The sequence below is a fragment of the Astatotilapia calliptera genome, chromosome 17 (genome assembly GCF_900246225.1).
Source record: "Astatotilapia calliptera chromosome 17, fAstCal1.2, whole genome shotgun sequence".
Taxonomy (NCBI): Eukaryota; Metazoa; Chordata; class Actinopteri; order Cichliformes; family Cichlidae; genus Astatotilapia; species Astatotilapia calliptera.
Genome location: NC_039318.1, coordinates 38,135,742 through 38,160,296, shown reverse-complemented (window position 1 = coordinate 38,160,296; position 24,555 = coordinate 38,135,742). Strand labels below are relative to the sequence as shown.

The 24,555-nt window shown below is 45.2% G+C and overlaps 2 protein-coding genes across 6 annotated transcripts; both read left to right on the top strand.

The window, feature by feature from the left end:
• The first annotated feature begins 1,543 nt into the window (after window positions 1–1,543).
• c17h1orf53 (chromosome 17 C1orf53 homolog) lies at window positions 1,544–10,047 on the top strand. Of its 3 annotated transcripts, none has more exons than XM_026146876.1 (5): window positions 1,544–2,092; window positions 3,555–3,614; window positions 3,716–3,817; window positions 5,036–5,128; window positions 7,027–8,383. In XM_026146876.1, exons 1-4 carry the CDS (start codon window positions 1,805–1,807, stop codon window positions 5,105–5,107), a joined length of 522 nt encoding a protein of 173 aa, XP_026002661.1. In that variant the 5' UTR covers window positions 1,544–1,804; the 3' UTR covers window positions 5,108–5,128; window positions 7,027–8,383. The 3 variants fall into 3 exon arrangements, with proteins under 3 accessions (XP_026002661.1, XP_026002660.1, XP_026002662.1); XM_026146875.1 differs by lacking the exon at window positions 7,027–8,383 and adding an exon at window positions 9,843–10,047 and having other exon boundaries at window positions 1,545–2,092; XM_026146877.1 differs by lacking the exons at window positions 3,555–3,614; window positions 7,027–8,383 and having other exon boundaries at window positions 1,580–2,092; window positions 5,036–5,250.
• Window positions 10,048–10,761: 714 nt separating this feature from the next.
• Window positions 10,762–23,544, top strand: lhx9 (LIM homeobox 9). Of its 3 annotated transcripts, none has more exons than XM_026146873.1 (6): window positions 10,762–11,071; window positions 14,431–14,669; window positions 15,434–15,636; window positions 16,553–16,908; window positions 19,816–20,018; window positions 20,646–22,693. In XM_026146873.1, exons 1-6 carry the CDS (start codon window positions 10,900–10,902, stop codon window positions 20,898–20,900), a joined length of 1,428 nt encoding a protein of 475 aa, XP_026002658.1. In that variant the 5' UTR covers window positions 10,762–10,899; the 3' UTR covers window positions 20,901–22,693. The 3 variants fall into 3 exon arrangements, with proteins under 3 accessions (XP_026002658.1, XP_026002657.1, XP_026002659.1); XM_026146872.1 differs by having other exon boundaries at window positions 10,763–11,071; window positions 16,550–16,908; XM_026146874.1 differs by lacking the exon at window positions 20,646–22,693 and adding an exon at window positions 23,138–23,544 and having other exon boundaries at window positions 10,765–11,071; window positions 16,550–16,908.
• The last annotated feature ends 1,011 nt before the right edge of the window (window positions 23,545–24,555 follow it).

Below are 24,555 nucleotides of genomic sequence, written 5' to 3'. Positions count from 1 at the left end.
ATGCACAACGAGCACTATTTTCATTCTAATGGGACAGGGTTTGTTCACTGCTGTAAACCTCGTGAGCTGAAGCTAATTCGCTTGTAATATCTCAAACAAAGCGAGCCCTCACACTCGATCACTTACTTGTCAAAGGAGCAGCTCTTGGCACTTGATGACACAGTAAATTCAGAACTCGATGCTACTATCTAAACTCTTGAGACACGTTTCAGCCATATTTGTCTGGTGGTAACCTGGAACCAGTGGCTTAGATATACCTTCTTCTCTCCCCACGAGAGTGTGACGGGATCAGAGGCAGATATCTTCAGGCTGACTGGAAGGTAATTAAATGGCAGCAGCCTGGGCCGTGCTGTTTCAGGCATACGTATGAAATGATCGTGGTGGGGCTGTTGCCATGACGTTGTGATTTCTAAAAAAATGCAGAAATTTGTGAACAATAAAACAATAAAAGCCCAGATAATATTCATTTAAGAGTTCCTGCTGCTGAAAAAAGGACAACGCACTGTTTCTCTGTCCTTCAGCGATCCCAGTAATCTGTTACAGAACGTCTTCAAACATGTTTTGTCTACCTGAGGAGCGAGCTTGAATTGAAATGTCACATAGACGAAAAGACACAAGCAGGGTTCATGTTGGGACGGTGCAGCAGGGAGTAAATGCAGCCTGCAGCAGAGTTAACATAAAATCATTCTGGAGTCTGTTGCCAAGTGAATTTATAAAGCATCTGTTACATTAATCAGGTCGCTTTTACAGCATGAGATGATGCGCCAAAACTGCCAAATATAGAAAAGGTTTCGATGGAAAACAACGGGCCTTGGAAAATACATCATTTGTTTGGCTTTTGTTTAAATATGTCTTCCCTTCCATGCTGTGCGTGCAAATATTTTTATCAGTGATGTGTAATTTGTCTGAGGGTAAATTGACCCCACAATGTCAGTCAAAAGACACTTGTCAGGTTTCATTACCCATAATTGTGAAACAGGGGCATCATCAGTGGTGGCTTGCAGCAGCGGATAACCTTGAAAGGACTCATTAATGTCCACTCACCAACCTTGCAGTTATCCGTCCAAGGCACCATGTTACTTTATTATTATGGAAAGCTGTCTGCGTTTGTTCTGCAGCGCAATCACGCAAAGAAAGACAGCATGCTTCACCACCCATATACACACAGAAGTATATGTGTGGACAAACATTTTTGTTAATGGCTACAGAAATATCTGCTGGTGGCTTTCATGGTTAGCACTCACAGCAAGAAGGTCCTGGGTTCAGTTCCACCACAGACCTGTCCAGGGTGTGCTCTCCGTCTTGACCTAAGAGGGGGTTTGGCTCCATGACCCTGACAGAAGTGGGTGGATGAGTTCTTTAATAGAAAGCTAATTGTAGTCCCATGAAATAGATGTTGCATGTTTACCCCCATGCTATAGCAGAGGCTACAGAAAACAAGGCCTCAGTTTATCGGTGTGACACTGAATAATAACGCTCCAGCAGGTCACCACTTTTTCATTCAGGATTTGTGGGTTTTGGTGATCTTTCTAACAGTGGACTTGTACCTCCGTGTAGTGGCAGCTTTCTAACAGCAGAGGCGCTGCACGAGCCGGTGGGTCGGAGTTACGTGACGGTCACATTGGTGGCACGTGACCAGGGGCCGATGAGGAAGTAAAACACTTTCTGTGCAGCAACGTGGGGAGAGGCTGGATTTGAACAGTGTAGATAACATGAGCAGGGAAAGGCGCATTCGCGTTTCTTTCCTCACACAGTGTCACAGTTGTTCTCTTAATAAAAGCCGCTTCCTGCTTGTAACCTGCAGATGGTTTATCGCAGAAGCATGTTTCGCAAAAACTTCCCGAGTAAAGCGTTTGTCTGCAGACTCGTTCTTCTCTGCTTCCACTTGAATAAACGACTCGTAGCGATGTCGATGCCAAAGCTGTCGGGAGAAAGCTCCGAGCCACCGGCGAACAGCGGCGCGTCACAGATCGACGAAGGCACGACAGCAGCAGACGTCAGCGACGCGGGGGGCGAAAACGACCCCTCCTCCGCGGGAAAGTTCACAGAGGGCGAGATGGCCATCCACAGAATCCATAGACTAGCGTGTGCGGTAAGATGCATCACTGAGACAGCCAATCGTGTCATGTAGCACAATCGGACCGCAGATCCACGGGTGATTAATTACACGCGCTTTACAGAGAAATGATGATAATTCTGGGACAGATGATGATGCAGATGATGAGATATTCACAGTTTTCTGCGTTATTCTGAAAATGTTTCACAATCTGTAATCATAGGTTTCTGCAGATTGATGAAGCTCTGCCTGTGTTTGATTCTGAGAAACTCTGCCTCTCTAAGACGCTCTCTTTATACCCACTCATGTCACTGAGCTGCTGCCAGTTGACCTGATTACTGATAAATGTTGTTTCTTTTTAGCTCCTCTTACTTTTCAGGCTCCAACATTTTTGTTGGAATAGTTTTTTTTATTAGTCTTTTCTCTTAAACACAGTAACAAGTTAAAATCTGACGTCAATAATCTGGAACAATACCAGCATAATGTTTTCAAACTGGCCACCGTGTGTTAGCAGCACGATAACCTGGCAGCTACGATGCATCTCCTTCCTGTTCCCAGGGCGGTGCCCCCAACCCTCCTCCACGTCCCCCGAGCCCTTAACCAAGTGACATTTAGGAAGATGAAACCACTGATGATTTTTGACTCAGTCTTTCCATTCTAACCCGAGATAAACATCTTAATTATTTTGCAGTGAAAGTGTAGGTATTGGAAAGAGGTACGAAACGGCGCCTGAACGTAGGCGGTGTCTGTGTCCACCTGTTATTGTTGTGAACTTTCACACAGAGGAGAATACCTGCCCGCTGCCCCAAAGAAATGATGCTGATTGTTTGTGCTAGATCCATCATATTCACCAAATCTCACTTGCTCTTCCATGGAGCAGAACCAGCGAGCTGTGCTGATGACAGCGGTGAATAGGTGTCATCCGCGTGCCTTTAGGCTTATCTGTTGTAAATATTGTGCTTCGGAGTGTGGATGAAGTTGAGGCAAGTTGGCCGCGACCTGAGGAGAGCGGTAGGGCCTGGGTGGGAAAAGTACAATACAGAGGGGGCCCAGCTATGCCAGCTTCACTATGTGGCCTTGCAATGGCATGTGAAATGACAAGCCGTGTCACCAAAGGGCCTGGGGCCTTTTTCCCTTTGTGGCCTGTCAAAGCTCACCAACTAGTGGCTCTCAGTTTGAAACAGACTGAGAGATGACATTTTGGAACTTCCTAAGGGATGGAGAGGAGTTCAGGCTTTTTCCACTTACAGAAGGTGTTTTTGTGCAAGACGAATAACTGCACCAAATAAAACAACGACTGTCTGTAAAGTTGATTTTTCACCATCCTGAAAATTGTCAGAACGACGTGCAGGTTTCAGGGCTACCAGCGGATTAGTCATAGCGTATTCTCACTACTGAATTGCACGCTAATTAATTAGTAATATCTTAAGAATGAGGGTGTCTTACATCTGTTTCTATGCTCAGAGGTCACCCAGTCCTCCTTCTCGTTGAACCACAGCAATCTGTCTCTGCATACGTTCTTAGGCACTATTTTTCTTGCAGGCGTCCTTGTGTTTGGGTGAGTATATGTATCGTATGTATTTCTGTGTGCACGGTTCACATCCCGCCACGTGTTTGTGTGTCGCTCTAATTGAATGGTAATATCTTCATTATGCTCAGGCAAAGAAGCAGATGTACGTTGACCCTTCCAGCGGGTATAAGGTGTTCACAGAGTATGCCCACCTTCAGAGAGGGAAGTGCTGCGGCAGCGCGTGCAGACACGTGAGCTCTTTGTTTTTACTGGTTTTTCTCCCTGTTTTTGTCCTCTGCCGTGTTTTTCCCACCCTGCACGTTTGATCCTGTCTGTTTCCAACGGTAACCGACCTCGTTTGTAAACCGTGGTTCTGCCAGAGCAGTTTTGACCAACGTTCGTCATTTATTTTCAGCACAAAACATGAAACGAAAGCAGGTTTGGTGGGTTGGAGCTTCCATGGTGTCGTAGAGGATGAGCTAACAGGGCTAATGACGCTGTGTGTTAGTTTCCAGGCTGCTTTCTGTACGTGGATGGAACCAAATAGAAATAAAACCAAATAGATGGTCCAGTACGTTGCATCAAAATATGAAAGGGCACAAACATGTAAACTGTCTTTATAACAGCACCTTTCAAGATAAGGATCACAAAGTGCTGCACACCAACAATCCACAACAAACACAACAGCCTATACAAAGAAGGATCGATGTTTTAAACAGTTAGTGCCGTCTACAGTCTCCTTCGGTCTTCAGGTTAGAGCGAAGAACCTCCGACGCCGTCAAAGACCTGCACGTTTTATATGGATGCACGGCTTCGCTACAACAATCAGAGCTCTGATCGCCGAGCTCGAGGACCGAGGAGCCTCACGGTCGCATTTTGGACAGCAAGTGAGACCAACGCACGCTGAATTAGTCCAGTCTGAGGACACGAAGGCATCATAATAATAATCCTTCCTGACGGTTCAGCTGAGATCACAGCAGTAAATATGGTTAAGATCAAATTCTAGGTTTGACTCTGTGACACAGACTTGAGACGTGAGCGTGACATTAGCAGAAAGGCTCATCTGCTCAGAGTTTGGGGATCTATTTTCTCAGCATCATTCCTGACCTCTGCTGGTTTCAAGTTTCCAGACTAAGGATCGGTGATGGTGAAATGCAAAGCTGAGCGGTTCATCCGTGTGTAACAAACCAACTACACAGACGTGTTGTGGGTTTTCTGACGGTGTCAGCCCCGCTCTGCTCATATCTGCTTTGCTCTGTCCCACCGAGTCTCGTTGTCCACTCTCCATCCCTGCTCTGGGTTTTGCTTTCGCACCGTCCCATCCCATTCCGTCTTCCCCCCTGTCCTTATCCGACTCGTCCTTTTTTCCTTTGCTCGATCTGCTTCTCATGTGTCGTTCTCAGTGTGACTAAAGCTCTGCTCCACATGCAGCTGTTAACCGGCGCTAATTTATCTCTCGTCTCCCCCAGTGTCCATATGGCCAAGTCAACGTGAAGGACCCCGCCACGAAGAAGCGGTTCAATTCCCTGTTTTACGTGTAGACCTAACAGCCTCGTGCCAAGGTAACGCGCTAGGAGCCTGTTTGGAATGGAAGCCACCGCACATTGCTTGTCTTCTGCCTGTCGTTATTTGGACTACTTGAGTCATTTTTTTCTTTTAGCCGTGTAATAAATGATGAAATATGGGTAGTGTCTGTGCAATACCTATCTCTTATGAATCACAACTATTCTTAGGATTATTTTCATTCTGGCAAAATGGGAAAGGAGGAGAACGGATTTGTTCACTAGACCCTCATGCAAACCAGCCTTTTATCACATTTTTGTTTTGTTCTGTTTTGCAGATACTTGTTTTTTCCTCTCAGTGTCCAGTGAAATGCCTTTGAGCCTCATTTTTTCTTTTCTCTTCAAGAGTATTTAATATTTTGTAGTATTCTGCTCTTCTGATGCATTTACAAGGGTTGTGGGAGTATGGAGATGAAAAACTGAGAGTGCATTTTAGATCTTTGCCCTCCAGATAAAGGGCATATAAGCGAAAGTAACTGTAAGATAGTCAGATGGAGTCTTGTGCTCTTTTGCTTCGCATCGCTTGTTATTTTTTTTCTCTCCCAAACGTACGACTGCATGAATATTAGCATCATTTACACACCACAAGTGCTTGACTGAACTGTCTACCTTTGACTGAGATACTGTGTTGTTAAAAATAGGAGGGTGCCAGGGGTCAGCCCTCACACTTGGCTGCGCTGCTTTTACACCACTTGATGGAATCAGGCTGTTAGCAAACATGCCACGGACATCAACAGCAGCCCTCCCCACCGGACTTGCAGCTCAGCCTCCTGGCAACACTCGGCTACAGTGCAACTCCCCGCGGCTGCTCTCCTGAGCCGCAGCCTAATGAACTCCTGGGCCCTCTCATCCCAGGACTGCAATAGATCAGCTCGGCGCTCACCAGCTCGCTTAGACGCACACATGCGCAGGCAGGCTCGCTCCATCGCAACACTGCGTGGCTCCTAATAGGCCGATATAGAATAAAGGTTGCACTTGACCGCGCGCTTCGTAGCCCTGAGTGATAGCGCTAGGTAAGGTCAAGCGCTCGTATAGAACTACCTATGCCGTGGAAAGATGCGGCGCTTGATTTGCGAGTGCATGTGGGTAGGCGGCGTGACGCCTCCGGGCGCTCGCCGGAAACCCAACGCGCACGCTCGTCCTTCTCCGCCCGATTGGGCAAACGGCATCGCCATGAGAGGATGTGTCTTTTCCTCGGCAGGTGGGTCCCAAAGGCAAGTGCTTAGCGATCGGAGCAAAGCCCTGTGAGCGGCTGCAAGGAGATCGGTGATCCCGACAGTGCTGGGGAGGACAGGTTCTGGGGACGCGTCGTCAGGCGGGATGAGAGGCGAGTTTATTTGGTGTTATTCTAAACCGAGGCAGCGGAGCGTGCGGCAGCAACATTTCTACAGCGGGACGGCGAAGGTGTCACACTCATCAAGTACCTGGGCCCGCTTGCCTGCCGCGGCTCTGCCGGTTTTGCCTAGGGACTCGTCTGTCACATTAAAGTAGATGCATTGCCATTCAGGGCCTCGGCGGTCCCGCAGCCTGACCATGAAATAGGCCAACTTTCATGTCTGCCTCATCCCTCCACGTCTTCCCAATCCAGTGATGGCACAATTTGAATTTTTTCCCCTCCATCATCTTCCAGCCTAGCAGTTTGTGACTGAGACGCAAACAGCACACCTTCCACAGATTAGCAGAGAAATGCACTCCGGTTACTAATTCATCCTTAATTCATTAGCGTTGATTGAGTAGCCTGTGAAGTGCACTGGGACAATGAGAGAGAGCGTTCAGCTAGTTTCTGTGTTTAATCACTGAAACAAATTAATTTATCTAACGTTGATTAAAGTCCCGCCTTTTATTTGGGTTGTCTCTGGGTTGAGCTGCACCACGATCATTTTCTCTTTTACCCACAGTGCACATGTGCTCCCAGCAGCCGGTTAGACACGTGAGGCGACTCTCTCAGGCGTTTTGGACTGAACATGTCGGACCCTCAGCTGGAGCATATGCTGTACTGGAGCAGAGTGGCAGCTATACGCCGTGTGCCTTTCTGCAGGATGATGGCACTAGCTGCAGAGAAAGAGCGAGCTGTCCAGTTTGGATCTGTGACCAGACGTGCTCCAGTCACAACCAGTTGACAGGCCAAGCAGCAGCCCCCACCCCCATCGCACCCCATCTCAAAGGGGCACAGCAGCCCCGCGGCCAGTGGCCCCGACCACAGTCGGTTACAGCGTCTCCATCACTGCTGGCCGGAGCAGCCAGGAACTGACACAAGGTTGGCAGGGAAAAAAACTTAAGTGTCAGCCATATGATGGCTGAAAGGAACATCAGTCTCAGCAATTGGCCAGGCACCGCTCAGTATGCCTGCCTGCGTGTGTGTGTGTGTGTGTCTTGATATTGAAGCAGCATTTGAGCAGCCCCTACATCAACGTCTGGTCGTTCTACACAGACAATGTCAGCTCGCCTCGGGGCAGCAGCCTCCACAGTGGTCATATGGACAACCACATCCCTGTGGTAGAATTAGTGATAAAAAACACACATGGCCACTGAGTGACAGTCAGCGCACCAGATTCCTTTGGACAGACAGGGCTGCAAATAGCACAGAGGAGCAGTTTCTCCCTCAGACCGCAACTGGTGGTCAGGCTCATGCCAGGCCGAGCCGCGGTCGCCAGATGAGCCCAGATAAAAGCAGAGTCGGGGGCAGTCAAAGGCACTTAAGCGCCCAAGGAGCACTTTGGCCTGTTTATTTCCCTCCTGGTTTTGCATCGCCGCAGTCGTTCGTGATTTCTCATCTGCGCTTTGGACCCGACGTGTCGCCGCTTTCTTCAGCTGTCATGCCGTCTAACCTCCAGCTCGCTTCACATTACGCCGTCTTCTGACTCTGTGTCCTCGCTCACTGAAGTAGAAAGACGGCGCTTGTTTGACAGCAAAACGATATTTACTAACCCTCTCCTCGCAAACGCTGCTCTGCCCCATAAGGTTATGTAGTGATAAATAACATCCATCTATTATGTTTCCATGTCCTTTCTAGTGTGTCCAGATACGGACTAATACACGCACCATTCCCCAGAAGGATACCGTGTCCCCAGAGGTGCTGGGGGTGGGTGGGGTGCATGTAGTGGTAGCTGTTCTGGAGGCAGGGAGGGGAGGCAGGCAGCAGTTGGTGTGCAGAGAGCAGCGGCTCAGGCTGGCTAGTTAAGAGCTTCTCTTTCCTATCCTCCATCTGCCAGGGACTGGGGTTGTGATTTGAGCTCCAGCAGAGCAGAGCAGGGAGGAGATCGAAGGAGGGGTGGATGGCGAGAGGGAGGGGGGGGGGGGGGGGGGAGCGTTGCTTGGAAGAGGCAGAAAAGGGAAAGTGGTAGAAGCAGGATGAGGCGGGGGAGAAATGACCAGCAGGAGGAGACGTGGAGATTCTCGTATTATCCTCTGTGTCGTTATTTTCTTAAAATCGCCGTTCAGCATTTCGCCTCTTTATGAGACGCCGCCGGGGGGGGGGGGGCGTTTCCCCTGTTTTGTGCATTTCTGACATGGCCTCTGCTTCAATAATTACAAAGTCACGTCCACTGTGAGTTTGTAAATATTTCCAGGATGTCTCACCATCCAGCCACCCAGGCTCATGAGACTGGGATACAGCTTTACAGTGCTTCACTCCTCCCTCTGTTCCTCCTCCTCGCCTCACCCTCTCCCTTCCCTTCCCACCCCTTTCCTTCATTCTGTCAGCGTTTAGCCCGTGGTTCCCTGCACCTCACTGGATCCTGGGAGAGCCTTCCCACCGCCTCCTCCTCTTCCTTGCTTCTCTCCTACTCCTCGCCTCCTCGCCTCCACCACCTCTCCTAGGCTCCTTTTCTGGCCATGCTTTGGGAGTGACTGAGAGCTCCCTCTGTGAGACTGAGTGTCACTTGAGGTGACCCAGAAATGATAACTCCAGATGAACTCTGGATGTGTGGTAATCTAACCACCGTGCCCTACAGCAGAGAGGAGCCAGGCACTCGGGGAGGTGCGGGGGTGGGCGGGGGACAGCCAGGCGACCTGCTTGGCGCTGTAGCCGCGGTTTCGCCGATTTAACCAAGCGCGCTGCAGCGCCTGTCTGGGTATCGTGCTCCTAGCACGCTGTGTGTGCGCTCCGTGTTGTGCTACGCTGTGAAATAGATCTCAGTGTTGTTGCATTATTGATGAGATACACTGTGATGTCAACCCAGGCTGAAGGAGCAAAGCAAAATGACTGTTAGCAGTGTGGCACGTGATCATTTATGCCAGCGGTGCAGAGGTGTAATTAACTGTCACCCTTTGCTCCAGCCCCGGTGCTCGTTCACACAATATTCTATTCACTCGTAGTCAATTGAAACGAGTCCATCCGTGCACGGCGCGCCGCTCCGTGGGGAGCACGAGCACGTTTGGGTTATCTTGTTGTTTTTCTGGATGACCTCCCTTTCTCGTGTTAAAGATGAACGTGCACTTCAGGAGGAGCTGAGCGCTCCTTAAACGCTTTTCATTCTCGTACCGGTGATACCGTTTAATGCGCGATTGTCAGTTTGCATTTCAGGTGGAGAATAATAAGAAAGTAAGAAACCTCGCGCTCCTTGTACTTACCTCTTAAATTGAGAAAATACGGCCTCATTAAGAGAGACACAACCAAACCATCCTCAAAACATAAACACTATTAATATTTACTAAAATCTTGACATTATTAATTATTGGTGAATTTTTCATCAGCCTTTCTTTTTTTCATTAGATGTTGCAACACAAGGCCACACAAGGCAAGTGTGGAAGTCTACTTCCTGGCTGAACAGACTTATTATTGCTTTGAATTTTTATGAAGTTTGTCAGCTCAGCTCCTCAGAAAAGGATCCGGGCGTGCAGTGTGCCAGACACATATGTCTTTTTTGTCTTATTTGTGTTTGTAATGAAATGCATCAATAAAATTAGACTAAAAAGTGCGGTGGGAGTCACGTGTCGTCTTGTTTTAATGGATCGCACATTTTTATTATTCGTTTGTCGTCACGAAAATATGAAATCAAGGAAGTCAGAGAAGGGGGGAGTCGGGGGGAACAAAAAACTGCGACCTTTCCTAATAGGCAACCCTCCGCTGTTTTGGTCCAGTACCCACATGATTCAAATGCGCACAATTCGTCAATTAATGAGCACTTTTATTTTGAAAATGGCTTCGATTTGGTATTTGGTTATTCAATACCAAAACATTTTCCCCTCCAGGCGTGTGTTGCTGCGCTCCCTATCTTTGTCAGATTTGATTGATCCAGTTTGACTTTACACCCTAATTATTTATTCACACAAACCTCTCCAGCCAGTGAGCCTGTAACCGTGCTCAGCTCACCTCAGTCTCCTATAATACGATCGGTGTGTGTATATATATTTAAAAATAAAAGGTAAAGAAGCTATGATGCATTTTGGGATTATAACTGTTTAGGCCCAGATGTGCTTGGAGCCAGCTTTCATTTCCGATCTGTGCAGACGCTGGCTTATTCATAGGTGCGTAACATGAATAACAATAATGATAACCGTGCAGGAGCTGGATTCATTTACAGCACAGGCTAAGTTGGGGTGTTTAAAGGACAAATACATATTTTAATTGTTGAAAAGTCCCTACATTTTATTTTATACAGTGATAGTTTTATTGTTTCATTTGGAGACCACCGACTTCACCACTTTAATTCAGAAGCACATCACAGATGATAACCTACATGCTGAGTAGGCCATTGGCTCATGGCTCCCCGTTTTCTGTGTGCTGCGGTGTGTTGAGGGCCGTCTGCCTACGAGAGAGGAATATTTAAATGTCTTGTGTTTTAATTGACGCCCGAACTAGAACTGTAAGCTCAGAAACGAGGAACAGCCCCCCATCTACCGGCAGCCTCTCCTCTGTCTCCTCTGCACACTGCGCACAGTCCGGAGCGGCTCAGTCTGCGCGCTGCACAGGGATCTCACTCTCACACTGCACAGCCGCAGGTAAGACTTTTTTCCATAGCTATTTATTCTTGAGGGCAACGCTTATAATAATAATAATAATAATAATATTAGTAACACAGAGAGGGCTTTGGGGGGAAAACGAAAGGAGAAGCGGGCAGCGTGTGAAGCAATGCGCGACAGATCTGACGCGTGATAAAGACAGTGACATGGGTGATTTTGTCCAGGATAAAAGCGCAGATTTTATCGATCGGTGTGTGTTTAAAAAAAAACTTATAAATATTTTTTCTTATTATTATTTTTTCCTGTTTGCCTAAATCAGTCTCGATTATGCACATAAATAATAGATTGGAGTTTGCACGCCAGTAAAATCGTGCGAAACACAAATGTACGCGTTTTATGAAAATACAGGCAAAATGTCGCTGTGTGCGTGATTGTGATATTATTATTATTATTATTTTCATTTTCATTATGTATTTGACAAACGTCAGTGGCCCACTGAGCCGACTCTCGCCATGTCAAACAGAAATGCTGACACTGGATTTTTGTGCTTTAGTGCTTTTCCAAAGCCTTAAAATAAATTCAATTCCTTAAAAAATAACAATAATAATAAATTAATCTTTAACTTGGATAAATCACTCTCACTGACTAAAGCGGGAATGACACACAAAATCACTGTTTTATTTCCTACCGGTTTTTTTTAAAGACACTTTAAAAATACTGACGGTGTTATAGATTTAAAAAAAAAGATATTTCAAAATAAAAGTGACTTTTTTTTCGTTTTGTAAAAAAAAAATACATATATATAGTTTGGTCAAAATCCGGAGTGAAATAAAAAGACAATCAGACAAATAAAACGCTTCAAGAATATATGTTTTAAATACAGAAAAAACAAAATAAACCAAACAGCAGCTACAAAGACCCCCCCCCCCCTCGCCCCCCCCCCTCCCCTTGGTGTTCACTGACACATTGGTAAACGCTCTTCAGTCATATTAAATGTCACTGCTGGAGGCAACGGGCCACAACGGCGTTATTTATCGACATCAAGGCTTTCATTAAAAATAATAATAATAAAATTTTCTTTAAAAACTTCTTCATATTCAAAACACACCCTTTTGCCTAATTCGCAGAGAAGACGCAGAATGGCAGGAAAACTGCAGTTAAGATTAAAAATCGCACACAGAGCTGAGCTTATCGTTCCACTCGGGGCGTCTTTGTCCAGGTGAAATGAAATCCTCGTGTCCTTTTTGAGTGCCCCTTTTCCCCCCACCACTCTGCGGCTGGTGCCGGGACACTGCAGAGCGCAAATGAGCGTTATGGGTTTGACAACAGCTGCACGTCCAGCCCGTCCAGGAGGGTTCAAGCCTCGTCTTATAGCGCTGATATCAAGGGGCCTCCAATTAAAGCCAACACAACTTCGCGTGTGTGTGCGTGCGCGCGTGTGTGTGTGTGCGCGCGTGCGGTGAGGTGGATGGGTGGTGGGAGGTTCACGTGATAATGTAACACGTCTTGAGATGAAGCATCCACACCTGCAAACCTCCCCGAGCTTTGCTAAATCTATTAACGGGACTGATGTTTGTCTGTTGTTTGTGAAAAATAATGCCGTCATCGATCTTACAAAGACCACAGCTCGCTGGCATGGATCCAGCTGGAAGGTCACGCGGCCAAAATCTCCAATTAATGAACAAATTAATTAAAAAAATATAGTTTTGTTGTCACCAGGTCTGCACTGCATACAGGAAGCGGAACGCGTTTTATTTCCTGGCTTTATTATTTGGGCAACAAAGCTTTCCACACCCTTTTAAAACTGACACAGATCGTTATTGCAGCCCCCCCTGCGCCCTGCGTAAAGCAGACCATCTTTGGAGATAGGGATGGAATTTTAAAAAGCATGAATTTCTAAAAATATGCAATAGCTGGTTGAGGTTTCCCTGTGGCGACCACCAACTGGAGGTCTCTCTCTCATCTCGCCTTTACTTCCACGTTGCTTCTTATAAAGCCCGTAAGAAGAAAAGCAGAAAGAAAGAGAAACACACAAACAAATGAAATGCGGAGACTACACAGTTCTCGCTGCTGTCAGATCAACTCTCCAGCAGGTAAACAAGGTTTTGGCCTAATTCAGCAGACAGAGAAAAGACGAAGGGCCGCGTTAATGAATCCTTGACAGTGGATAATGACTGCTTCAAACGAGCGTTTAAAAGAGGGAGAGAGAGATTTCTATACATGTAAGCGTGCAGCGAGCTGTTCGGGTTATCTGAGTAAGGAGGCTGTCGTTACCTGGGATACATTTTATTCATTAATTAATTCAGTTTTTAATCAAATCTCATTCATTTGGGCTGAAAACAAATCACATTGTTTCAAAAATGTTCAATTGAATCTGTCCCCGCCCTCTAGCCTATCACTGATCACTGCCCCGCCCAGACAGAATATTTATGTCACACACTGTGTGTGTGTGTGTGTGTGTGTGTGTGTGTGTGTGTGTGTGTGTGTGTGTGTGTGTGTGTGTGTGTGTGTGTGTTTTGGGGACCAAACCAAACACTCGGTCTGGTCCAGCTCGCACTTCCCAAAAACTCTGACCAACCAAAGTTTTATTAGAAAGTGTCTTTAAGCGACACCCCGTGAGACACGTGTTTATTCCCACTTGTGAGGCGTCCGGTGAAACCACGGAGGGCCTCGGTCGCCTGCTTGGGATGCAGATGATTTCATAAATAAATCTAATATATTTGCACCGACTTTGTGCAGCTTACGTTCCCGTCGTCTCGCCTTTAAATGGCAGAACAAACGTAATGAAAATGTCAGTACCATAAAGCAGTGGTCCAGAGTCGGGGGGTTTTGAGGGGAGAGTGACATCTCTTTGTTGCTGAATAGAAATCAGCGGCGATGCAGGGAGAGAGAGAGATGGGGAGAGAGAGGGAGGGAGGGAGAGAGGAACTCCTCCTACCAAATTATTCAGACTGGGCCGGCTCTGCTCTCTTCACAAATAGGACACGGTTCTCAAATCCAGGCAGTCCCAACCTGACCTCCAAGCACCGAGGAGCCCCGGACTGGGAAACTGGGAGAGAGAGAGAGAGAGAGATCACCAAAAAGAAACAACAACACACAAAAAAACTTTGTGTCATTATTTTGGCCAGTGTTCACACTCCCTCCCCTCCTCCCTCCTCAAACTCCACCACCACTTCCACACCGGCCTGTCGCATCATTTGGACTATATGTTGTTTTTTTTGGGTTTTTTTCCTGGAGGAGAGACATTCACAGGAAGAAGGAGAGCTCCTCCTGCCCCACTCACGCTGTAGTTTCTTCGTTTTGTCCTTTTTCTTCCCGTTGCTTCTGCTGAGGAGGTGATCTGAATCTCTGGGGTTGTGTCTATTTTTTCCTTCTTCTTCCTTGTGCCTCTTTTTTAGAGCCTCAGAGCCCATTTGGATGCGCTGAGAGAGCGGGGCGCAGCGCTGCAGTGCATTATATGGAAGTTGTGGGCTGCAAGACAGAGGCAGGCAGTTGCACGTTGCGTCCAGGACCTGGAGCCATGCTTTTCCACGGGATCTCCGGGGATCACATCCAAGGAATCATGGAGGAGATGGAGAGAAGGTCGAAAACGGAGTCACGCCTGGCGAAGGGCATGCAGCTGAACGGAAGAGAGTCGGTAAGAGCCAGGCCGAGCCGTGTGTGAAATAATGGCTAAAAAGTCGCGTTAGTCTCACTTACCGCAAGACCGAAAAACGGCACGTTAACGTGCCCGGAAACGTGCAGACATTTGGGTGGTAAGTAGGAGGCCAGTGAGGAGGATTCTCGTCTTTATCCATATTATTCCATTGGATATGATAGATTTCATAGCAGCAGTATTCTTTTAATGGCTGCGTCTTCTTCTTCTTCTGCACAAAAATAATTGGCGTGAACGACAGCTTTTAATTCTGGTGTCGTTATTTCTAAATATATTTAAAGCACCGTTTTAGTCTTGTCATCAAATAAAACAAACATTAATGTCGGCGTATTATTTCTCTGACAGCGTTTTGCATTTTCAGTTTCATATTTGCAAATAGAAGCCGACCTGATTTTTTTTTTAAATTAAAAATGATTAATTTTAGCATTTTAAATTTATTCGTAGATGGATTTAATTTCAAAACACGAACATCATCTGTATTTTTCCTTCATACGTATAATAGGTAAATAGGCTTAATTCATAGACGCGTTGTTCCATAAGTAAGAGCTATTTGCACATCAAGCTGCTGTAGCATAACTGAGGGTTTCACAGGCAGCTTTCCAGGTTTAAAAAAGAAAAGTTGAATTTTATGGCCAGCATTTCGTTTTTTTGCTTTTCTTCTTTTAAGCACAATGTTGTGACGATTTTCCCAGCAGTGGTTTGAAGCAGTCAGCTGCCATGAGCCTTGTTTTCCTTCTTTGTCCCAGAACATGCCTTCTATGAGCCCAGAGAAGCCAGCCCTGTGTGCCGGCTGTGGCGGCAAGATTTCGGATAGATACTACCTCCTGGCCGTGGACAAACAGTGGCACCTGCGGTGCCTCAAATGCTGTGAATGTAAACTAGCGCTGGAGTCGGAGCTAACGTGTTTTGCCAAGGATGGGAGTATCTATTGCAAGGAGGATTACTACAGGTAAGAAAACTGAAAGTTTAGCGTTTCAGTTTTACGGGCTTGCTCCTAAAATCGTGTGTCCCTCTTTCCCCTCTGTAACCTAAACCCAAATCTACTGACCCAGTTCGACAGTGACCTATTTATATATGATATTAGTTTCCAGCTCTTAAATAACCATTTTAGCAATCATTGTGAGCAGTCAGCGTTAGCCCTTCATCAACAGGCTGCCAGGCCTCGGACCGAAAAACATCCCAGCTGTCACTAACGTGGGCTGCCTGCTGTTAACCGGGAATAAGTTTTAACAATGAAACTGTGCTTTCTCTCTGTAGCTTGGTGTGTAATGCAAACACGAACTTAATGCATAAGTCACCTTCTTATCCAAACTCTTATTATTATTTAATTATTATTATGTTAAAGTAATATGAGAGTAGCTCCAGAAAAACAGCTGGACAAAAATGTCCTATCCTATATTCTTAACGCACATTTTTACGGCACTGCTTCGGCTCAGGCCGGGATGCTGTTAGTTACGCTCTGTAATTATTACATACTTGTGTATTTACCTTCTGATAGTGTTGCTGAACATATGCTTGTATTATTCGTGTGTCGGAGGAAAGCAAACGGGCTAGCGTTCGTGGGTTTTATTGTCGAGGTTGTGTAGCGACTCTGCGCGCACATGTACACACCCAGTTCTGGGCCAGATGTGGCTATCAGAATGCAACCTCAAAATATAGGCCTGCTTTAGTGATCCTGTGCAGGACGCTGGAGCCACGCTAAGGCGCATGGAGGCCGCTTAAATAAGGCAGGCCTTACTTTTAGCTCGTGACACTGCGGGTTATATTTTAGTTTTTAGTCCCCCCCCCCCCCCCCCCCCCCCGTGCTGTTTGTCCACTCTGGTCTTTATGGATGAGGAGTCTTGACTGTGTGTCTGTTCCAGAAGGTTCTCCGTGCAGAGGTGCGCGCGTTGCCACCTCGGGATATCGGCCTCGGAGATGGTGATGCGAGCGCGCGACTCCGTGTACCACCTGAGCTGCTTCACGTGCACCACTTGCAACAAGACCCTGACCACGGGCGATCATTTCGGCATGAAGGACAGCCTAGTGTACTGCCGACTCCACTTCGAGACGCTGGTGCAGGGGCCGGACTACCACCCCCAGCTCAACTTCGCCGAGCTGGCAGCCAAGGGAGGCGGCCTCACTCTACCCTACTTCAACGGCACCGGGACGGCACAGAAGGGAAGGCCACGCAAGAGGAAGAGTCCGGCCATGGGGATAGATATACCGAGCTACAACACAGGTGAGACAGCTGAGCTGCTCGGAGCTTCATTTCACATCGAAAAACAACAACGACGACGACGACGCGCTCACAATAAAAAAACCCTTTTTAGTTTTGGTGTGGAATCGCTCACATCTGCTTGAAGTTTTAGTGCATGGATGTTTCCAGCAGAAGAGGACAGTGAAACCAGGAAAAACATGCCGAGCTATAATGTTGTCATCACACACAAACCTATGAAATTAAACATTAAGCAGATTCTCGCGAACATTAAGGAAACACCAGTTTAGGAACCCTCCGCTGCACAGTGAGCGACTGAAATGATAAAGGCTGTCAAACGGTGCTGCCTTAATTAATCTTTTTCCTCTTTCCATTTCTTTCCTTAAAAAAAAAACAAAAAAAACAAAATCGAGTGAATCAGAAAAAATCCAGCGAAATCTCGCAAATTCGTTTTTTTGATGGGCAGTTGCATTTTTTTCTGTCGCTTTTTAGTTGTAGTCGGGCCCTTCAGTATCCCCTCTATAACACGCCTATTATTTCAATAAATGAAATGGATGCACTCGTTGCCTTGTTGGGTGCCTCGTAGTAAATGCACGTGAACGTCTTGCACCGGCGCTCCGAGCTGCGGGCTAATTGATCCGTCCACGCGCGCGTCTTTTACGCATCATTTCCGCCAACAGAATGATCGAAAGTTGACCTCGCCGCCGACCTGCTCATCGACTTTTATAATTAGAACGAATTTAGGTCGTAACACGTGAAAAACAACGCGTTTGAATGGAGTAAACGTAATATAGAAAATAAATCGTGGACAAAAAAATGTCCGAATATTCCGCGTGTTTCACTTTTATGCGAGAAACAAAAAAATAAATTTAAAAAACCGCTGGAAAGCGCAAATGAAGCCAGTGTTAAACGCAGGTTTCACGTAAAATGCTGCACTGGATCGTCGAATGTTATAAGCCGACCCCGGCCCTCCCTGCAGTGTCCCCATTTTGTTCTTGCTTTCTGCGAATTAGTGTGCGGTTGAGAAAGTTTGGCATTGTGCGCCAAGTTTCCTGTGTTCCTAGTGAATGGGTAGGAATAGGGGTAATCTGCGCGTTAATTGTTCTTTGTTAATTGAAGGTGACGTTGGAATCCCTGGCCTCCCGTGCGGCGGTCAGCACAGTTCTCAGGGACAGAGCAGCGCCGCGCAGAGGGGCCTGCTGCAGGGAGAGGCCAGGGGCTGAAAACACAGCACCGTACAGTCAGCGCTCCGGTTAAATGAGCTTCGGTTTGTTATTCCTAAACACAATTCTAGGGGATTATGCAAATTCCAGTTTCTCACTGATGCTCTAATAGGAAAAAAGCCATTGTAGTCCCGTGATTTTGTTTCTGTAGTAAGAATAAGAGATTACGCTTATTCTGCCAAAGCGTTATAACAGAGGACAAGTTAAAATAAAATAGAAATAAAATCCACGCTCACAGAAAAAGGCCCAAAGCGCAGTTACAGTGATGTCCATGTGAATTAATTGGTATGCTCCGCAGACACAATAAAAGTCCCAGAGGGAATATAATCGTGTTCATTTGGGACTCGAGTGGAAACACCATCAATTTTTAAAAGGATATTTTTGTTTTTAGCCACATGTAATTAATTTAAACGTTAAAATGTTAAAATGAGCTCACAAATGAGAGATTTTATTTTATGTTTTAAAATTAAATTAAAACGGCATCAACTGAAATAAATATACATGCGCATATATATTTATTTCAAAGCACTCTTTTGCCTCCACTGGGCTCTGCATTACGAACACACTTTTATAGCATCACTGTGTTGTTCATATAAGTGGCTGCACAGATCAGCAGGCTCTTATTCATAACAAATAGGAAGAGGTTTTGTTTGAGGTTTTTGTTCCTGCTTTTGCAGCACATCCATGTTTGTTTTCACCAGGGAAAGGTGTGTGAGTCTGCTGTGGATTCCACAGCAAAGCTGGTCTTGTTTGGATACAGAGACCCCTAGTGGGTAATATCTAGTTAAACACGAGCCAGTGAAGACTGGAACAGAAGAGCACAAATGTCAGTGATTGTTAGGTTAAAGCTGGATATTCAAACATAATGAAAGCCTTTCACACGTATCAGCATCGCTGTTCTTCTTTTAAATGATGTGTAATTTAGCCCCAAAATGGCTCAACAGGACACACTTTAGAATTGAGAAATCCTACATTTCTATATTTTTGCTGCTTTTGCAGCCACGTAAAAGATTCAGATACTTTAGACGTGCTTTCCTGAAAACACTTCTTTTATGTGAGGATCAAAATAAATACATTTTCATTGTATGTTTTTAGACAAAATCTCATAAAGTCTGGGACAATAAAAAAAATCAAATTGTGTTTGAAAAAAGCCTTTTTTCTCGCAGTGACAAGCAACACTGCTAAGCAGTGCCTGCGTTTAATTTACTGGATCCGTTTTAAGTATTTTACACACTAAGCTACTGACAAATGAGGCCCATTAGGCCTATTAGTCTTTGCAAACACAAGCAGAAAGGATTTAGCCCCGTCCCAGCGTACAGTTAAAATTCATCATTTTGCTGTTTTTTGTTTCAGATCTGCTCACGCAGACACGAGCCGCACGCCGCGGTTTACTTTCCTTTTAGCCGGTTCAGTCAGCTTCTCGGCTTGTTGAGGATTTTAATTGTTATCAGCACTTTGACGATACGCCGTGACGACACAGAACAGCTGTTTCTGCCTTAGCCTGTCAGTGGAAATCTTTTGTCTCTTTTTTCATCAGCGTCAGTTGGAAATCACTGGAATGAAGCTGTTTTCTTATGGTTATAGCGGTGCTAGTGGCCTGGGGCACAGTGCAAATGAAGTCTGACACAGAGGGCTGTTTATCCAAATGTAAACTGACCTGCCGAAGTTTCTTTTTTAAAGCCCGCCTCACGCTCTGCCCTCTCTTCAGGCTGTAACGAGAACGACACCGATCACTTGGACCGGGACCAGCAGGCCTACCCTCCGACGCAGAAGACCAAACGCATGCGGACCTCCTTCAAGCACCATCAGCTGCGGACAATGAAATCCTACTTTGCCATCAACCACAACCCCGATGCCAAGGACTTAAAGCAGCTGGCCCAGAAAACAGGCCTCACTAAGAGAGTCCTACAGGTAAGCAGAGTCATTGCTCCTACTAAAGTCGCTCACCCCACCTGTGTGTCTGCACGCCACTCCTCCTCCTCATTGACACCAAAGTGATCATTGATGTCGTCATCTTTTTTAGTTTTGCTTTCTTTTGTTGGTCCATTCAGTCATTAGATGTATATCCAAGGGGTTTATCTGGAATTTGTAGATGTTGTTTCTTTCTTTCTTTTTCTTTCTTTTGGAGGGAAAGAAAGGAGAAAGCAGTTAACTCTTATATTGCTAACTTTGTTAGTAGCCAGAGTGCACTTTTACTTTAGAAGAGAGAAAAAAGGTGTAATGAAAGTCTCACAGTTAAAAACAACCAAATCAACCAAATCAGTAAATTGTAGCATTTTGTTTTGATTTGCTATAAAAATCCACATTCTTGTATTGAGTGTTCAGCACAGACTCACTGGTTCATTGTTACCTTGCCCCTTAAGCCCCAACTAATGTATCATACAAAGATTCATATACTTGAGACAACTTTGAAACAGTAACAGCTGTGATAACTTGACTTGTAAGCTAATGTACACATGATCTGATACTTTCTTTAAAAAAGAAAAGAAAGTTCCTTAAAGCACTAAAAGTAAAAGCCACATTGGGATTGGTTTGCAGGTTTGGTTCCAAAACGCAAGAGCCAAATTCAGAAGGAACGTTTTGCGACAGGAGAATGGAGGTGTTGATAAGGCTGATGGCACCTCACTCCCTCCGCCCTCATCCGACAGTGGGGCCCTGACCCCCCCCTCCAGCGCAGCCACACTAACAGACCTGACAAACCCCTCTATCACTGTAGTGACCTCCGTCACCTCTAGTTTGGACAGCCATGATTCGGGGAGCCCTTCGCAAACTACCTTGACAAACCTTTTCTAACAAGCTATCTCTAGCAGACTGATTCTGTTTGGGTTTGTTTCCCCTTTTTCTTTCTTTTACTTTTCTTTCTTTGTTTTCTTTCTTCAGTTTCACATTTTATTTTTTTAAAGTGACACCTTTAAGTCAAGCAGAGACAGCTCCTTGGAACACAAAGTGCTGCACTGTGCACGCAAACAAGAGCAACAAGAGCAACAAGCAGCAGCGACCGCATTAAGACACGAGGAAACCATTTTAATGTGTAGCATTTGAAACTGCAGATGCAGAGATTGACTCGGGATGGGACGTTTTTGGAGGCGAAGGCTTTAGGAAGGAAAAAAAGTTTGCCTGGAAAACTTAATTTGTACATTTGTCTTGAATTCTGGTTAAAAAAAGAGTGAAAACGGGCCCTCCTTAATTTATGCTTAATTGGTCAATTTTAAAATCCTACCGCTATTTCGCCCTCAGATTCCTGTACATGTATGCACTGTGTTCGCACTCTCCGATTTAAACATTTTGTTTCTGTTTTGGACTCATTTGGGAAAAATAAACTTGTAGAATGTTCTGTATATGGGTAACTCCAGAAAACAGGCTTTAATTATTTCCGAATGTTTCGGTCTTAAAGACCGAGTTGGATGGAATCAGAGCTGCACGTGAGAAAAAGAAGACGAAGGAGAAAAATGTGCAGATAGGAAACTTTACTGTGACGAGGAGAGAGAAGCAAATCCCTCAATCTGTACAGTGGTAACTGTTCAACGTGTGATGTCGTCACCTTTTCGACAATTAGAAACCGGCCAGAGAAATTCTGATTGGAGAGCAGTTAACGATTGTTTTCACGACGGAGCACTTTTTGGTTTTTTGCCTTTTTTTTGTCGTTGTCTTGTTGGCCTCACGGATTAACCACGGATAAAAAGCCTGGTGAGCGTAGATCCACAGCTAAACTCGATTGCACAGTGACAATATACTGCCCAGTGAAAAGTGCATTATTGTTTTTATCATGTTGCTCAGGGTAACGATGTGATCTTGGGGAAAAAAGAACAGAGCAGGGCGAGGGGCGAAGCGGCCGCGACGTAGATTTGTAGAGCTGACATGAACATTCAAATGACCTCACATAGGTGGAGTCGTGAGAGGCAGCCAGCGGGAAATCGCTGTCCGTGTGTTCTCCTTTCCGGCCGTATATTTCTGCTTTGTTTAACGACACTTGCCACTGAACAGACCAAAAAAAGGGAAAAAGAAAAACCACCACGTTTCTTCTGGCTGAAAGGTAGAGAGCGAGAGAAAAGGAAAGGGCGAGCAAATCTTCAATGGAGTCGACGCATTTCGTCGTGAGCGGGCGTCACGGTTTGTTCTGTCGGGGGCAAAGGTGGCGCCCCCGATCTACTCGATGGAGTAGATGCCTAACTCAGTTCTTCTATGTGCCTTACGCTATAACTTGGGAGAAGTTTGTGAAATTCAGGATCTATGTGTTCTTTGTTAACTGATTCACATCCTTTTTGGCGCCTCACTAGTTTTGTACTGTTTTGCATCTTATCTCCGAAGATCTTTTTATGGTGTATCCTGTTAAAAAGGGGGCAGCGATGTCACGGAAAGCATTTGTGCACTCTTTCAGATATAGTTGGGTAATCCGAGAACCTTATATATTGATCTTCGTGTTAATAGTTGAGTACAGTAAGTGTTCTATCAAGATTGTCCATGTTTCCCTGTTTCTTGACAAAGATGGTGTATAGAAACTATTTCCCCTTAAATATTTATGGACCAAACGGTTGTTATATATCTTATTAAATTTGTGTGAATAAAAAAAAATACTTTGCTTTAAATGGGTTTTTATTTTTCATTACACTCGCCATTGTTCTGTTCTTTCTTGGATACAGTTGTTTTTTTTTTTTAGTTTTGTTTCTCACATCAACAAACGAGAAAGCATTCAGTTATTAATGACCAGTTAAACGTCCTCATTTTTGCCTCCATTTTTAATTTCTACTTCCTCTTTTATGATGTTTATGGTTTTAACGTAATGCCCCATGGATTTGCATCTAAACCCTGCAGTCGAAAATATGAAATTGCTTTTTAATGCATGAACATGGCTTTAAATTTTAAATTAAAGGAATGCTGCAAAGCATATATTGATTTCTATCTATATATATATATATATATATTTATGCATAACATATTGGTAAACCTAAAATGAAGTAAGAGTAAATGCAGACCGCGTAAAGCCAGGTTGCTCTGTAGTTAATATATTCTTACTCTATCATTTCTTTCAGGGAGAACAAATCTTGGGGCATTACAGCCATACATCCCGACGTTTGAAAATTCCCTAAAGTATTAAGAGAAGGGGAAAACTTTGATGGGAAATCCTCACCATTGAAGACAAAGACAATATTAGCATAAGATTAGAGCGTAATGAGAGCGAAAGGGCAACCGACAGCAACAACAACATAAAAGATTAAAACCCCCAAACCTGTTTCAGTTGCAAATGTACAACAGGTGATTTTTGTTTTGCTTAAAGTTTGTCCATCAGCGGAGGAGACCCCCCCAACCCCAACCCCCCACCGTGTATGATATTTATGATGTGAACGCAAATCTTTCTGTACTGGAGTGGTTCAATGCACAAAAGTGATAATAAAATGTAACATAGTGTAGAGAAAAACAGAAGAGGCAGAACGTGATTCAACACACACACCTGCACACGCTACAGGGTCTACACTCACACACGCACACACACGTGCGCGCGCGCTGCTGCCCCCGTGCACCTCATCCAAGAACCAGCTTGCTAAATAGAAGTTTTCTTTTGTCACGAGTGTCATTTGGTAAACACGCGGCCTCCTTGAAACTCGGCAGCAGCAGGATGCCCATCAAATATGATGAGTGTATGAAGAGGACTGCAGAGCTGGAGCTTTGCCATCTGGCTGCACCGAGGGAAGGAAGTGAAAAGGAAAAAGAAGAGATTCTCATTTTGCATGCACCTCGTCATCTTGTTAACATTTTTTCCTTGAGATGTATATTATTATTATTTCCTTTGATTTACTGTATGATTTATTGTCAGCTGCAAAAATAAAGCATATGAAAATCAAGTCCCCGAAGCACATGCGGTACCTCACGTGGGAAAAAACACTCCAAATGTCACAGTGAGGACATTGATAGCACTGCTTCAAGCTCATTTGTTCTTGACATTCAGCTTGCTGTCAAGGGTGAAGCGTTGCTGCTTTCTTACCTCGTCGCTGTGGATATTTATGAAAGCGGCAGATCTCCAGTGTCTCGCAACATTCCTAAATATTTCGCTCGGACGCCCGAGATTCCTGCTTTTTCATGTGTGTATGTCTAAAAAAAGCCAAACCATATTTATGGTGTACTGCCGTTGTTTCAGCTCTATTCCAGTGATATAAAATTATTTATTCATTTGAACACGTGATTGTTTTTGTAATAAAGGATAAAAACAACCAATCAACCTCATACTGACCAGTGTGATTTACGCCACATGAGATATCGTGTGGACCGTCTACTATAGGCAAGAATTCCACCTAATAGGTGTGCTGTGTGCGTACTTTGTGTAAAAGGAGGATACACACGCCATATAAAGGAGGTATGTTGTGGAAAGGGGGAAAAAACATGCACAAAGAAAGGAGGAGGAGGGGAGAGAGAGACTGGAGCCACATGGGGACCAGTAAACAGGCTGGTGTTG